The sequence below is a fragment of the Oculina patagonica genome, chromosome 14 (genome assembly GCF_052425735.1).
Source record: "Oculina patagonica isolate OP01 chromosome 14, crgOcupat, whole genome shotgun sequence".
NCBI lineage: Eukaryota > Metazoa > Cnidaria > Anthozoa > Scleractinia > Oculinidae > Oculina > Oculina patagonica.
This window is the reverse complement of record NC_135771.1, coordinates 12,005,079-12,018,815: the sequence shown is the minus strand read 5'-3', so window position 1 is coordinate 12,018,815 and position 13,737 is coordinate 12,005,079. Positions and strand designations below refer to the sequence as shown.

Genomic DNA, 13,737 nt, shown 5'->3' with positions numbered 1-13,737 from the left:
CTCAGGCAGAGCATGAAAACAGCCTTCATTCATAAGCTAGGACAGGACTGTCGAGGCTTTCCACAAACGATATTCATAGTACACGGATAGGCTAGCACACAAATATTAACCGGAAAAAGGAATTACACCGTACCGGAGCCCGCCGAATGTATTTAATGGGGAGAGGGGGAGTCTAAATTTGCCGCTCCCCGAGTTCCTTTTGATTCTAGTTCCTTTTTAGTGGTTCCTTCTTCTTATATTGCAAAATATTACATAGTGTTACAACATTTTTCCGCTCCCTTTACTCGTAGGTACCCCCCCCCCCCCCTCCCCCCACCAACCCGTGAAATACATCAGCAAATAACACAACGGCATTCAAATGCATGTAAAGAGCCACATCTTTCTAAAATGGCAAAGCTATTCGTTGATTATATAACAACTGCGTGCGTTTTTCCTTTGGGACGTTTAAGACTGTTAAGGGCAGCTAAATACTGCGATTCATGGCATCTTTTTATGTTCGTCCTCCTATACATGCACCGTAATTAGAATGCAGAATTTTGAATGAAAAAATAAAACATGTTAATTCAAAGACTTAGAAAATTCAAGTTACTCTAAGGTAAAATTGAAGGGACAACTTCCAATATGGTTTCTACCTTTCATGATAAGTTATTAAAATTATTTATTTAAGAAATGATAATTTCATATTTTCGAACTTAATTGCAAAACTTTTCATTACTCTGAGCATGTGGTTAACACATGGACCATCTTAGGGAGACGTTTTTGTCAAGATCATCACTAAACTGTTGAGTTTTTAACGTCCGGTTCAGTTGCAAGTAGCTCAATGATGCAATTATCGGGTTTGCTACAACAACTATTTCAAATTTCTCCTTCTCTTTCTTAAGAGGTAAGGATGTTCTTCTTTTTCTGTTATTTTTAAACTTTCTAAGGAATATTTATGGAATATCAAATTGGTTAGTATTGTCTCCACATAAAGTGCAGTTGAATCCCGATAACTTGAAGCTCCCACTAACTTGAGCTATTTTTAATTTCAATTTTCCTTTTTGGTTCGAGTTATCGGGATTCCCATGTATATTATTTCGGTTTAATTTTGATTTCTTTTTTTTATTTAACGGGATTAAAACATTGAAAATAATTCCCGTATAATATATAACATTTTAGCGATAAAGATCATTTTAATTATGATTTTTTCTCAACTTTTAAAATATGGAACGGTTAAGCCTGGTTTTTACTAGCGAAGCAACCACAAGCGCAAGCATAAGTAGTTTGTGCCAAGTGAAAACGAACGTCGACATCAGCATAAGCAGAAAAATAAGAACATGATGTTAACTAGTTAAATGGCTCCGTTCTATTGGCAAATATGGCGGCCGAAACGGTTAGGTATCGTGAGTAGTTGTCTCTGTTACTTTTGTGACGAAGAAAGCGAAAGCGACAACAGAAAAGGAGGAAAACGAAACATTTACGGTTACAGATATTTTTAAAGAAAGAAGAAATCTTCCCCATGTCTTTCATAGACTGTTCACAGTCCCCTATTTTTCCGTGAAGTCGTAGAGATCGATCGTTCAGTCCGACGGAAACCAATATGGCGGCCCGTCGGACTGAACGATCGATCTCTACGACTTCACGGGAAAATAGGGGACTGTGAACAGTCTCTGTCTTTCGCTACTCGATCGAGCCGACGCTTGTGCCTTTTTTTATTTTAAATGTGTCTAAATGCCCTACCCTTCTCCCTAGCAACCTCGGAAAACTTTTAAACAAAATCAAATGTGGCCCCTGTCATAGTTCGTTTAAATGCTCAGACGCGGTGGAATCTCAGGGAATCTGGAACGAGTGTTTTAATTTGCTAGACACGGCCAGTCGTAAACGGTTTTCTTGTGCTTATGCGGTGTTTCGATTTTACACGAACGTGAGTAATAGGCCAAGCACAAGAAAAAGAACAACTTTGATCCTTGTGCTTGTGCTTATGCTTGCATCGAAGTCGTTTTCGCTTTCGTCGTTAGTGAAAACCAGGCTTTAACAACGTACTGGTGATAAGTGATTATCAGTTATCAAGGATTCACAGATCTTTAATTATTTTTTTTTCTATTCAGGTCGCATAATTGTGTGACATCACCGTCACCTTTCAGACATGCTCAGCTCATCTGGTGTTGCCATAGCAACAGTGCATTCATTTCTTGTCCTTGTAAATATCGTTGGAAATGTTCTTGTTTGTCTGATCATATATAAAAACCGAGATATGAGGTATGTCTTCAATAAATAACAGTCTTATTTGTAGACACTAACGACGTTCAATTCCACACTACCGTGAGTTCGTATTAATAATTAAGGAACAAATTTGACGAGCAAGATTACATATAGTTCCGGTACTTTAGGTTTCTTATTAAACAATAAGGCCATCCCAATAAAATTTTTCGTTTCTCATCGCCCCGTCTCTTGTAATGGTGGGTCGGTCGGTCGGGCAAAAAAAAAAAGAATGAACACTTTAAAGGGTCTGGGTTTAGTTTAGATGCCAGGAGATGCAAAACCGAACGATTTTGTTTCAGTCGATCTCGCTGAGAATGTTGGATTAATCGTTAATGCTCTTGGCGCGAAACAGCCTTTGAAAAACTTAGTATCGATATTAATTAAAGACAGGGACATCACATCATACCAATCGTTGTAAATAAAACAAGATCATGTGCTTGTAAATTAAAGTGCTTGCCTCTGACTAGTGAATCTGGAATGTTTTTTTTTTTACATTTCGAAAAAAATTGGTCGGTCGGGCGATGGGAAAGGAAACATTTTATTGGGATGGCCAAACAAGAAACGGCCATTTTGTATTTGAAGAAAACAATTAGATCTGTACAACCAAATAACCAATCAGAGCTTCCACTGTATTACTTATTTGCAGTAGAACGTTTCAATAAATTTGACTTTTTGTTCATGTGCGCACGCTAATTACGCGTAAAATTCTGCGCAGTAAGGATGCGCAATGCAATACTAGGGAATCACCTTAAATCCAAAACCACGTAAAGAAAAACATAATTAAACCACAAAATTAAACTTGACTGCATGTAACACAATTCTGCTCACGCAATACAATGCGCAGCTTTAAAGCCTGGTTTTCACTAGCGACACAGTCACAAGCACAAGTGCAAGTATAATCAGCTGTTATTATTCAGCAAATGCGCGCGCTGCCCATAAATGGTCAAAATGTGATTGTTATCGGTCATCCGTACATGGCAGATATCCTGCGATATACGTAGGTTTTCAAGATTCGTCTAAAATCTTTGAAATGCTGCAAAACCCAAGTTTTTTTCTACCTGCCAAATGTATTTTGTTGACAATTTGTTGAATAACAAAACAATTATCCCGCTCAATCTTGCGGAATATCGTCTGATTTTAGCCGACGAGGCCGTAGGCCTCGTCGGCTAAGTATCAGGTGATGTTCCGCGCGATTTCGCAGGATAATTGTTAATTATTTCATAGTGAAAACAGCTTCGATGCAAGAATAAGCACAAGGATGATTTTTTTCCTTTTCTTGTGCATGCGTCGCCAGTGAAAACGGAACATTGCGTAAACACAAGAAAATTGTTTTACTTCTGGCCGTGTCTAGCCAATTAAAGCACTCGTTCCAGTATTTGAAGTAAGTGGCAAAGGCTGCGGTCGCGATGGATTTTGATAAAATGTTTTCCAAAGTTGTCTAGAGGAGTGTAGCCAAAAAAACAAAAGACACAAGCGTGGGCTCGAGTAGCGAAAGAGATGGAGATGAATTATTTATTACAAAATATCTATAACCCCAACGGTTTCCTTTCCTTTTCCTTCTTTTTTTGTAGTAGCTTTCGCTTTCTTCGTCACAAGAGTAGAAGAGACGCCTGTCACTCTGAGCTTGCCAAAACAACAATAGCAACAACATGGCGGCCAGTGGGATAGTTTGGTTACTTTTTTATAGCAGTAAGAGAAACTTTCTAAGTTTCAGCGAAAATGTTTCTGAGAAGATTCTCGTTGTCAACATGTGATGGTAAATATAATGGCGATCAAATTTCCCAGTGCTGGTCGGAGCTATTGTCCTTGCTCTATTGTTTCGAGGTTGTTTGTTGACTCGGTCGCTCTTTGTTTTGCGTCATTTGTGATTTCCACGTGCGTTTCAAAATCGTGGTACAATCATTTAGTATGAGAATCTTCCCAGAAACATTTTCGCTGAAACTTAGAAAATTTCTCTTACTGCTATAAAAAAGTAACCAAACTATCCCACTGGCCGCCATGTTGTTGCTATTGTTGTTTTGCCAAGCTCAGAGTGACAGGATTTGCTCATGCGCTCAGATTTCATATAGGAAAATGTATGGGAAGTTGCTTGTTTGATGCTTTCAGGATGAACGCAAACGAAGTTTTGGACCTTGAAACAGGGTTACGGTTAACACTTTTTACGGCTAACAGTTCAACGTTTTCGATTTTTACGTCCAACGGTTAAAGTTGTGGCTTTTTGACCCTTAAAGGCAAACCCCATTAATACCCTCATCTTACCGTATGCTTTTCAATTAATGTAAGATTATAAAAAAGTCCACTTCAGAATATGAATTATCAGCGAAACAGCTAATACCAAATCTTCTTGCACTTTCGTTCGAGGGATGCCCATACCTTGTTTAGCATTTCTAAATAATAACATAAAGTTTGCATTTAGCGACAGCATTCAAATTTCTATTAAAATTATGTATTTATCACATTCCACAGGATTCCCATCAACTATCTGTTGCTGAATCTAGCTGTAGCGGATATCTTGTACGCAACGTTTTTAACACCAGACACGTTTTTGAAGCTCACTACTTTAATCCACCCAGACGGGATGACTGGTGCTGTCTTGTGCAAACTGCTGACAGGTGGAATCGTAGCATGGATTGCAGCACTTTCCTCGGTTTTCACTCTGGTTGCAATCGTCATTGAACGATATTATGCAGTAATGTATCCTCTTGGTAACAAGGGCAAATTAACCAAGCGTAAATTGAAGGTGTGTCACTGACAAATAATATAATTAATATTGGCAACTACACAATGTTGTCAAGCCGGGTGACATATCTATAACCATTTTTACGTCCCCGGGGAAGTAAATAGCTAGGAACTTGTAAACTGCTAGCGAACAAAGACGGAGATGCAGAGACGGAATTGACTTCGACATGCTGCATTGTACAGTTGGCTTCAGTTGACGTGCAGTTAGGACAATAAAAATTGCTTTTATTCCAGACAGAACAAGGACCGTTCCTGATGTCTAACAACAAATTTGTATTTGCATTTTAGTTTCTATACATAATCAATACTCAGGCATATTCAAAATACATAGCACACTTAATGACCGTTTTCTCTTTCAGTTAATAGCTGTTGGTTCTTGGATCTTCCCATTGATAATCACTATACCGCTTTTTCTTGTTGAGAGCGTGAAAGCCAACCGTTGCGGGCTTGTTTGGCCTGAGGAGTGGATGTCCAAGGCTAACTATTGGATGTGGTTTGTTTTGGTTCTTCTCTCTGTGGCACTAATGGCTGGCTTGTACAGCAGAGTCGTGTACACTCTGTGGTTCAAACGCAATGACGACAATCAGCTCACCTACCAACAAAGGGTAAACGATGAAGATGTCCTTTGCGCACGTTAAATTAAACAATCAACAATGACTTTTTCTTTAGCTTTATCAATTAAAATTGAAGTAATTATAATATCTCAATGTTTGAAATGCTTTACGTGCGCGAAGTTTATTATTCCAGTGATTAATGCAAATTTTGTTTGTTTCTTTTAATTAAGGGAAATGCCTAATTCCTATGTAATTACAATCGCAGTAACGATTATAATGACACAAAACCTGTAAACGAAACAGTGGAGGCTTTAAATCTCAAACAAATAATCTTGCATTTTGCTGGAGTTTGTAATGACGTTATTTGATTGATTTGTGGCCTGAAATCGTCTTTTATCAATGTTTCTATCAAGATTGAATGTATAGCCATAAAAATTTAACAGCAACGGGTTTAATAAGATTGTAATGTCTATTCAAACGTTGGTTATCATCAGAAACAGCAAAACTTTATTAAGAGATCTTAACTATTGTAATATCCTTAAATTATTTGATTAAAATGTTCAAAAACGAAGTAAGTCGACTGTAAAACTTTAGATCCTTATAAAATTTTGTTTACTAAGGAGACAAATATGAGGCAATAGTGGAATTACAGAGAGAATGTTGCCCTGTTAACTTCAGTCCGTCATCGTGTGTTTTGACAATTTAAAAGTACATTTTCCTCGAATTAGCGTCAAATATTCTTGAATCAACTGCTACATGTGCTTTGATGATGATGATTGTGATGATTGCGAGGACAAGAAAGGTCGTGTGATTGTGACTTTGAGAAAGTGACATTGTGATTATGACATTATGACTCTGAAACGTGATTGCGATAGAATGATTGTGATATTGTGATTTTGACATTGCAATTTTGACAGTGCAATTCTGCCATTGTGATTGTGGCATTATGAGAATAAAAGAAAAGAAACCAATACAAAATTGTGAAAAAATTTTATGATTCTTACGTTGTGATTGTGACATTACGATTGCGAGATTGTGATTGTCACATTGTGACATTGCGACTGTGACTTTGTGATAAGGGTCGGCGTTAAATACGTCATTCTGTTTGTAAGCTCTTTAATTTTCGACAATTTATTTTAAAGAAGTTTCGTTGATTAAAGTGCGAGTAACTCTTTGTGCATGTCTTAATACACAGGGTGTCCTGAGGGTGAGAAAAAGAGTTACCTTGATGGTCATAACTGTCACTGCCATGTTTGGAATCTGTTGGATACCTGACGTAGTTGCCCATGTCGTAAACCACCACATGCATTACTCCATTAATCAAGTTGTTTTACACGTTATCCACACGATGATTCTCTTCAATTCTGCTGCCAACCCATTCGTATACGCTCTGATAAACCAAAACTTCAGAGAGAAGATAAAAGGGATGAAGTGCTGTTCTGGCTCCACGGCCGTCATTGAACCTGCTTCACGGCAACCTCATTGCATTGAGCTCGCCAATGTCATTCCCCCGACCCACGAGGCAGGAGCATGTTCCAGGGAATGATGTGCTGTTTTTGTCCAGAACAATTCACGTTTTACCTTGTAGTAAATGTCTGTACATTCTAGAGACAAATTCTTGTTCGTATTTAGAAAAGAAAACGCTGGTTGTTTGATGGTTTACCCGGAAATATTAAACTATTGTCAATTAAAACTGTTACGGTATTTTTTTGTATCGAGTTTATTATTATGTTATTGAGGAACGTGTGGCACGCATGCCGTCAAGATTGTCAACACATTACATGTCTGTTTGTGGCTAATACTTGTCACATGATCGTGAACGTGTTTTCGAGTTCGTTTTTGATAAGGATAACTTTAGCAGATGTAAGCTGTTTCAGAAATTCGTTGTACTTATTCGCTTTCAAGTAACACAAAAACAATAAATAGCATACAAGTCCGAGGAAAATACCCACAGAAGTTGATATTTCTTCCGTTCTGCCCAGCAGGGGCTGGGCACTAATTACTATAAAGCATTAATTATGGATTATTTTACTTTTTGTGGGTTAGTTATCTTTGACAATGCTATACATGTTTTAAGACTGTTCTTTAGGTATATATAATCGTATATAATATATAATCGTATTTGAGTATTATTCAGCCTTATAGCACCTCTACACAGTATCTTTCGCATCTTAGTGCTGGTGTGACTTTATCGATACTTGGTAGAATCGCATAGCTAGGAGAATTCTCGCAATCTGTTTGGTTATCGAGGCGAGGCCGATTCAGAGTGGAATTGCGACTTGAAAGCGAGGATGACCGATATTGCACCGTAGCAACGCGTAGCTTCACATAGCAACGAAGGCAAAATTGGAAACGATTATGTTTGCTGTCTATTTTGTTGAAGTAATACTAGCTGTTGAAAGTTTGACAGTAATGCCGAGTTCGTACAATAAAATCTACACGGCGAAACAAAAGAAAACAACGACAATTACTCGATAAAAAACAAGAGACATTTTTTAAAGAAATTCTTTTGCAGTGAAAGGCTCCAAACTTTCGATAAAGAATGACTTCTTACATTATTTAACTGCATGGTATCCACGATACAAAAAGCGGTTTCTGGAAATCAACAAATCGTACACAAAGCGAACCAACCGGCGAACTAATGTGCTAGGAAAGCGAACCGCTTATAGCGGGATTTTAAAAGCAGCCTTGGTCTTAATAAGGAATTGTCTGCGATGAACTTCGACATTTAACTTATAAATATCGAATTTTAATTGTTAAGTTATTTCAAGTTACTTACTACATTTGTCCACGCCTCCTTCAAACCTTTACTTGACGTTGTTGAATGTTCAGTGCTTTTCACTATGGATGCGTGTTGTCTATAAAAGATTTTATAAGTTTGTCTTGTGCTGATGAGACGTAAACTTGGAAGAGATGTTTTAAAAACGAGAACGTTCTGTAAAATACTACCATTCCGTCGTCAAAAATGGTCAAAAGCTTGTGTAAACCGTTGAAAAACGATGCTTTAGTGTCAACCACGAGGTTCAAATAAAGTTTTGTGATCGATTTTAGCTGGATTGCGATTCGCTGGCTCCTGACAGTAGATCAGTTCCTTTTTTATTTACCTCAGTCATATCTCGTTGGAAAAAATATTTGGCAGGTCATACAATCTTTCTCACAGATGAGATGAAGTGCCGATATTAAACTGAATACGTACTTAAAAACGCAACTTCGGGTCGCATTTTTCAGTTTCTTTCTAATCTCGCTCCCAGATCTTGCGGGTGGGGAAGCCGAAGGCGAGATCTAGTCATATGCGATTTGTACCACGTGATTGTCTGTCAGGAATGTAGCAGGCGAGTCAATATCCTTCCGTAAGCTTGGTGTAATTATTGTGACGGTTAAATCACTGGGAGATTGCCAAACTAAACTGCATGGTGTTTTTAAAGCTTTAGGGGTGTAACAGAAGTGGTCACAATTTTTTTGTAAATGAAAGATTACAATTAAAGATATGGTGTTGCTGAGAGACTAATTAAATTTTCTAAATAAAATTATTTTAAACTTTTCTAGTAAAAACGTAAGTGCGATTAATTTATCAAAGACGCCCAATGTGTCGTTTCGGTAGAATATCTGTTTCGAATTCCGTGTAGTTATCCACCTTGAATTTATTTTTTAGATTAAATTGTGATGGAGCTCTGTACTTTTCTTTAGTAAAATGTCACCTTAGACTATAGTTACATGGAAAAGTGAATGCCTTTTGTGTTCCAAGTGGAATACTGCGAGTTTTTAACTGGCAAAAGTAAAAGGTCAGCTAGGATTTCAAGACAAGCTAATTAAAGTAATTGGTGAATTCAGTAATAAAATTCCGTTGCAACATAAAAATTCGTCTGGAAATACCGTTCCAGAAAGGAAGCAAAGGGATACGCGAAGCGAAATTGTCATACTCCAAGGTAGAGGTATTTAAAAAAAACCGGGACCATTGAATGCACCCTTGAGAAAAGACCTGAATTTTAACAGTAAACAGAGACAGAACCATAACCTTAATTACTTTTTAGAAAGGGTTTAAAGCTGCCGTTTTTTAAAAAATCAAAGTGGGTGAATTGATGTGAATTAGATAATTGACATTCTCTGGAATAAAATTGAACAAAGGTTATTTGCCAAGCAAAAAAATAATTTACACATCGGGCCTGCACCTTTTCAAATTTGAGTTTGGTGAACCTGATTTGGCGATTTGTCCAAAGCGGATTTGAATACTGAAAATTAGCGTTGAACCTCTTTTACGAAGTCGGTTTTTAACCGGCTTCTAGCTGCTACTTGTTTCAGGTAGCCCATTAAAAAATTTCCTCCTACGCCAGGTGTTGCTGTATTATGGTGCAGCTGGTGGAATTGGACTGAGTTGCAAATCGTGATGTAGTAGCCTAGCTAAATTTAAACAACTTAAATTTAATGATTTTCTTCCAATTTGCCCTTGAACCTAACGATGAGAATATGAAGGGAAACGAGTTCGTTTATTAGATGTTATTCAATGTAGCTTCACAAAGCACAAGGTCTTGGATCATAAAATGGCCGTGAAAAAAAAACTTATCCAACACAAAAAGGAAAAACTTATTTAAAAAAAATGCATTTTTAGGTGACTTTTTCCTCCCAAGCCAAACACAAATTTAAAAACCCCAGAATAATTCACACAACGAAGGATAACATTAAAGGGCCTGCAGCTTTTAAAATTCGAGTATGGTTTGAGAGTAAAATTCACCTAAATATAAAATAAATTTTGTAATAGCTTTTTCTGTTTTTTATTTTCAATTGTTATTTTTTTTATTTTTTATGTTTTTTGGTTAAGTTATAGTCATTTTACGATTCAAAACTTTGTGCTTTGTGAAGCTACACGAAATAACATCTTATAAACGCAACAGGTTTTCCTTTCAAATTTCCTTTGTCAGATTCAAGGGTTAATTGGAAGAAAGTCTCTTACTGTTGGTTTAAATTTAGGATAAAAAAATATAATAAAGTTCTCACTAAATGAGTTTAAAGTGCCTTTAAAATAGTTAAAAGTTCCAGACGTTTCGGGCTTAGCCCTTCATCAGTGGAAAGTCAGGATTTCAGTTAAAAACGCTCGCTTGCGCCATGAAAACCAAAAGTTTAAAGAGTTTAAAGGCACTTTAAACTCATTTAGTGAGAACTTTATTATATTTTTGTACTTTTACAAGTGCCACGCAGCACAAGGAAATTTATTTTTCCATTTATCATTAAATTTAGGATACCACATCACGATTTGCAATCAGCCCAGTTCGTACACCCGCATCCATTACACAGTAAAGCCTGTCGAAAGAGGAAATTTGTAAATTGGGTACCCGCAGCAAGTAAAAGCTAGAAGCTGGTTGAAACCTCTCAACTCATAAAAGTGGTTCAACGATAATTTTATTCAAATCCGCTTTGAAGAAATCGCCTAATTCTCACACATTGCTTGTAAATTTATGAGGCATACATGTATTTTTAAAATTACATGCGAATAGTTCTTAAATAGCCGTCTATGACTTTGCAATTGTTCTAAAAACCCGTTTTCATTTTAGCATGTTTAACTCTTCTTAGAAAAATAAATAAAGAAAGAGGCATTCTTACTTTATCTGGATTGAGGTGGAATATTCTAACCATGACTTCCGCTGATTAGTTCAAGCACGTATTCAATCTGTAATTTCGGATCAGTAGTTATGTTCATTGTTCATTTTTTCTGTGACTAGAAATCATTATTTTTAAAAATAAGAAAACTGATTTTTATACGATTTTAAGTAATTATTCAATATTATTTTGCGAATAAAAGTTAGTATTCAATATTTCTGTGCGATTTTAACTAAGTGAGGCATTATCCGTCCCTTTGCGTAACAAGGACGGATGATGATGATGATGATTTTAACAAAGTATCGAAAACATTCCTCATAAACCCCTGTTTTAGAACTGGTAAAAAAAGAAAGAATAATTTCAGGCTTCGAAATTTTACTTTTAAAGGGAATGAACTGAATTAAGGATTATGTAAAGGAATATATAATTCAGTGATGGAACGGAAGTTCTAAATAATAATAAATATAAAACAAGGCGCTTTAACGTAGACGTATTCTTATAGTTTTTAATTTTCCTTTTATGGGAGTTCTTTATTTTGTCTTTTACTTAAATCGAGCTATTCTGCAATTATTTTTAAAGGTATTCAGTAATATGAGATTTCGGGAAATAAATACCTGCATAATTCAAGGTTAAGTAACCTCATGTATACAAGGTTGTGTTCACGTTGGGGGAGTTTATATTGAACAGATATTACTGGCTTACCCTCTTCGCGCCAGGGAAGACGCCTGAGGCTATATGAAAAATATTAAACAAAAAATAAACAGTTAAGAGCCCCCAGCTGACAGGAGGTTGATCAATTGGCTTTTTACAAAGCGTGGAGAAGTTGAATTCGAGACCACGAAACGCCACGAAACGCACCCAGAGGCATCAAAAAATTAAATGATGCTAAATACCTTATTCCTCATTTGCCATTTCTAATTATTGAGGAAAGACATAATTTTAGTACTAGTGACGACTCTGATAAATCAACGTCAAGAGTGAAGAACCACGAGCATATATTCTTTGCATGAGGAACTAAGAATACAATGAAATCTCAAAACAAAGCCAGTCGCCACAGGGCATAATAAATACTCTTATAGGGCTGTATCCTAAAAAGCAATTTTCTCAAATTCATAAACCCACCAGAGATGAATACGGCTCGGCTCTGCACCCTTGTAAAGAACTTCAAAACAATTTCAGTTCTGGTCTTGGATAAAACCAATTCTGCGAAGCCCTAAGAATACTTAATGAGTAGTTTCCTAGACGGCTGGGCGTCTCACACATGAGATTGCTGCCCTCTCGATCCCAAGGAGAAAAAGTGTGGAACAAATTCAACTCTTTGAAACCCTTTCAAACATGCCTTAGTTTTGAGTCTTGCACTTATAAGACTAGAACGAAAATGTGTATTACCTCCTGCCTTTGTCAATTCCGTGAGATAGCAGTTGGCAGGGTGGGTGGCAGCTCCCGGCAAAGCACGTTTATCTTTTTGTGTAGTGTTGATTTACAATTATCAAAGGGAGTTATATTTAGACTGTGAACGACAACTTCTGGAGAATTCGGAAAATGGTGTCAACCCAAACGAAACCATCAATCGTTTTACAATCGTTTTTTACTATGAGTTTTATGGCGCACGTGCGCCAATTAGCACTGCTAGTGATTTCAAGTCCAACCTGCCCTAAAACTAACATGTAACCAGCTAGTGGGTGTTAAACCGTCGAAGAGTTGCCACCCACGATATGTTGAAGAATATATTCAGCGAAAATTGGAATGGGAGGTGGTAAAAAGAGAAAGAAAACTGTTATAGAAATGTAATTCTGCGGGGATGTATAGGAAGTTTATTCTTCTTAAAAGCTGTGGGATCTATATAGCCTTGAGGCTCTTTCCGAGGTTTATGATACATGACTAAGAACTTGATAATTATATCTGATGTACATAATATCCTTTTAAAATGCGGCGAATGCTGTAAGTTGCAAACTATAGGTGAAAGTTCAATATTCAACGAAGCAGTAAGTCCTTTGATCATGATTTTCGAAGCCTTAAACATGTTTAAACATAACCAGCGCCCTCCCTTTAGTAGTCATCTCCGGGCTCTCGTTACATGCTTCATTTATTAAAAAAAAAAATTCTCTTAATTCGATTTCCGAAGGAAAGGACACAGTTTGCAAAGCAATCGTGATTTCCACTTTCTTAATTTGGGTGACAACCAATCCGTGCGATTCTCACTCTAAAATCTGCCCTCAACTCTTTGCAATGTCGGCTCTTTGGCATATATTTTACTTCAGAATATCAACTTTTCCCATTACCCTTAGAAGAAAGCATTTCAGGCGTTATCCATTTTGTGAGAGCCACGTGTTTCGACGAGCAAAAAGCCCTAATTTGTTCCCACGAAGAGCAACGTTTGCAATCTCAGCTTTCCAAATTTCCTACAGTCCCCAATTTACCTAAGCATAGACTTGAAGTTGAAAAAGAACTTCGTGCTTCTCTTGCCCAGCAAAATAGTATAACAGGCTCTTAAGCAACTACAATCTATTTGTGCGAGAATAAAGTACCAATTATCCATGCAAACTTAATTACGTGTATTTTGACGCGGGTAAGGAATTAGTTTCACAACATTTCTGCCAAAGTTTAAAAG

The 13,737-nt window shown here is 36.9% G+C and overlaps 1 protein-coding gene across 1 annotated transcript; it reads left to right on the top strand.

Annotated features, from left to right (window-relative positions):
• Nucleotides 1-816: 816 nt before the first annotated feature.
• On the top strand, nucleotides 817-7,188 carry LOC144637481 (pyroglutamylated RF-amide peptide receptor-like). Its single transcript, XM_078496545.1, has 5 exons — nucleotides 817-883; nucleotides 2,088-2,238; nucleotides 4,708-4,981; nucleotides 5,340-5,585; nucleotides 6,730-7,188. Exons 2-5 carry the CDS (start codon nucleotides 2,126-2,128, stop codon nucleotides 7,078-7,080), a joined length of 984 nt encoding a protein of 327 aa, XP_078352671.1. The 5' UTR covers nucleotides 817-883; nucleotides 2,088-2,125; the 3' UTR covers nucleotides 7,081-7,188.
• The last annotated feature ends 6,549 nt before the right edge of the window (nucleotides 7,189-13,737 follow it).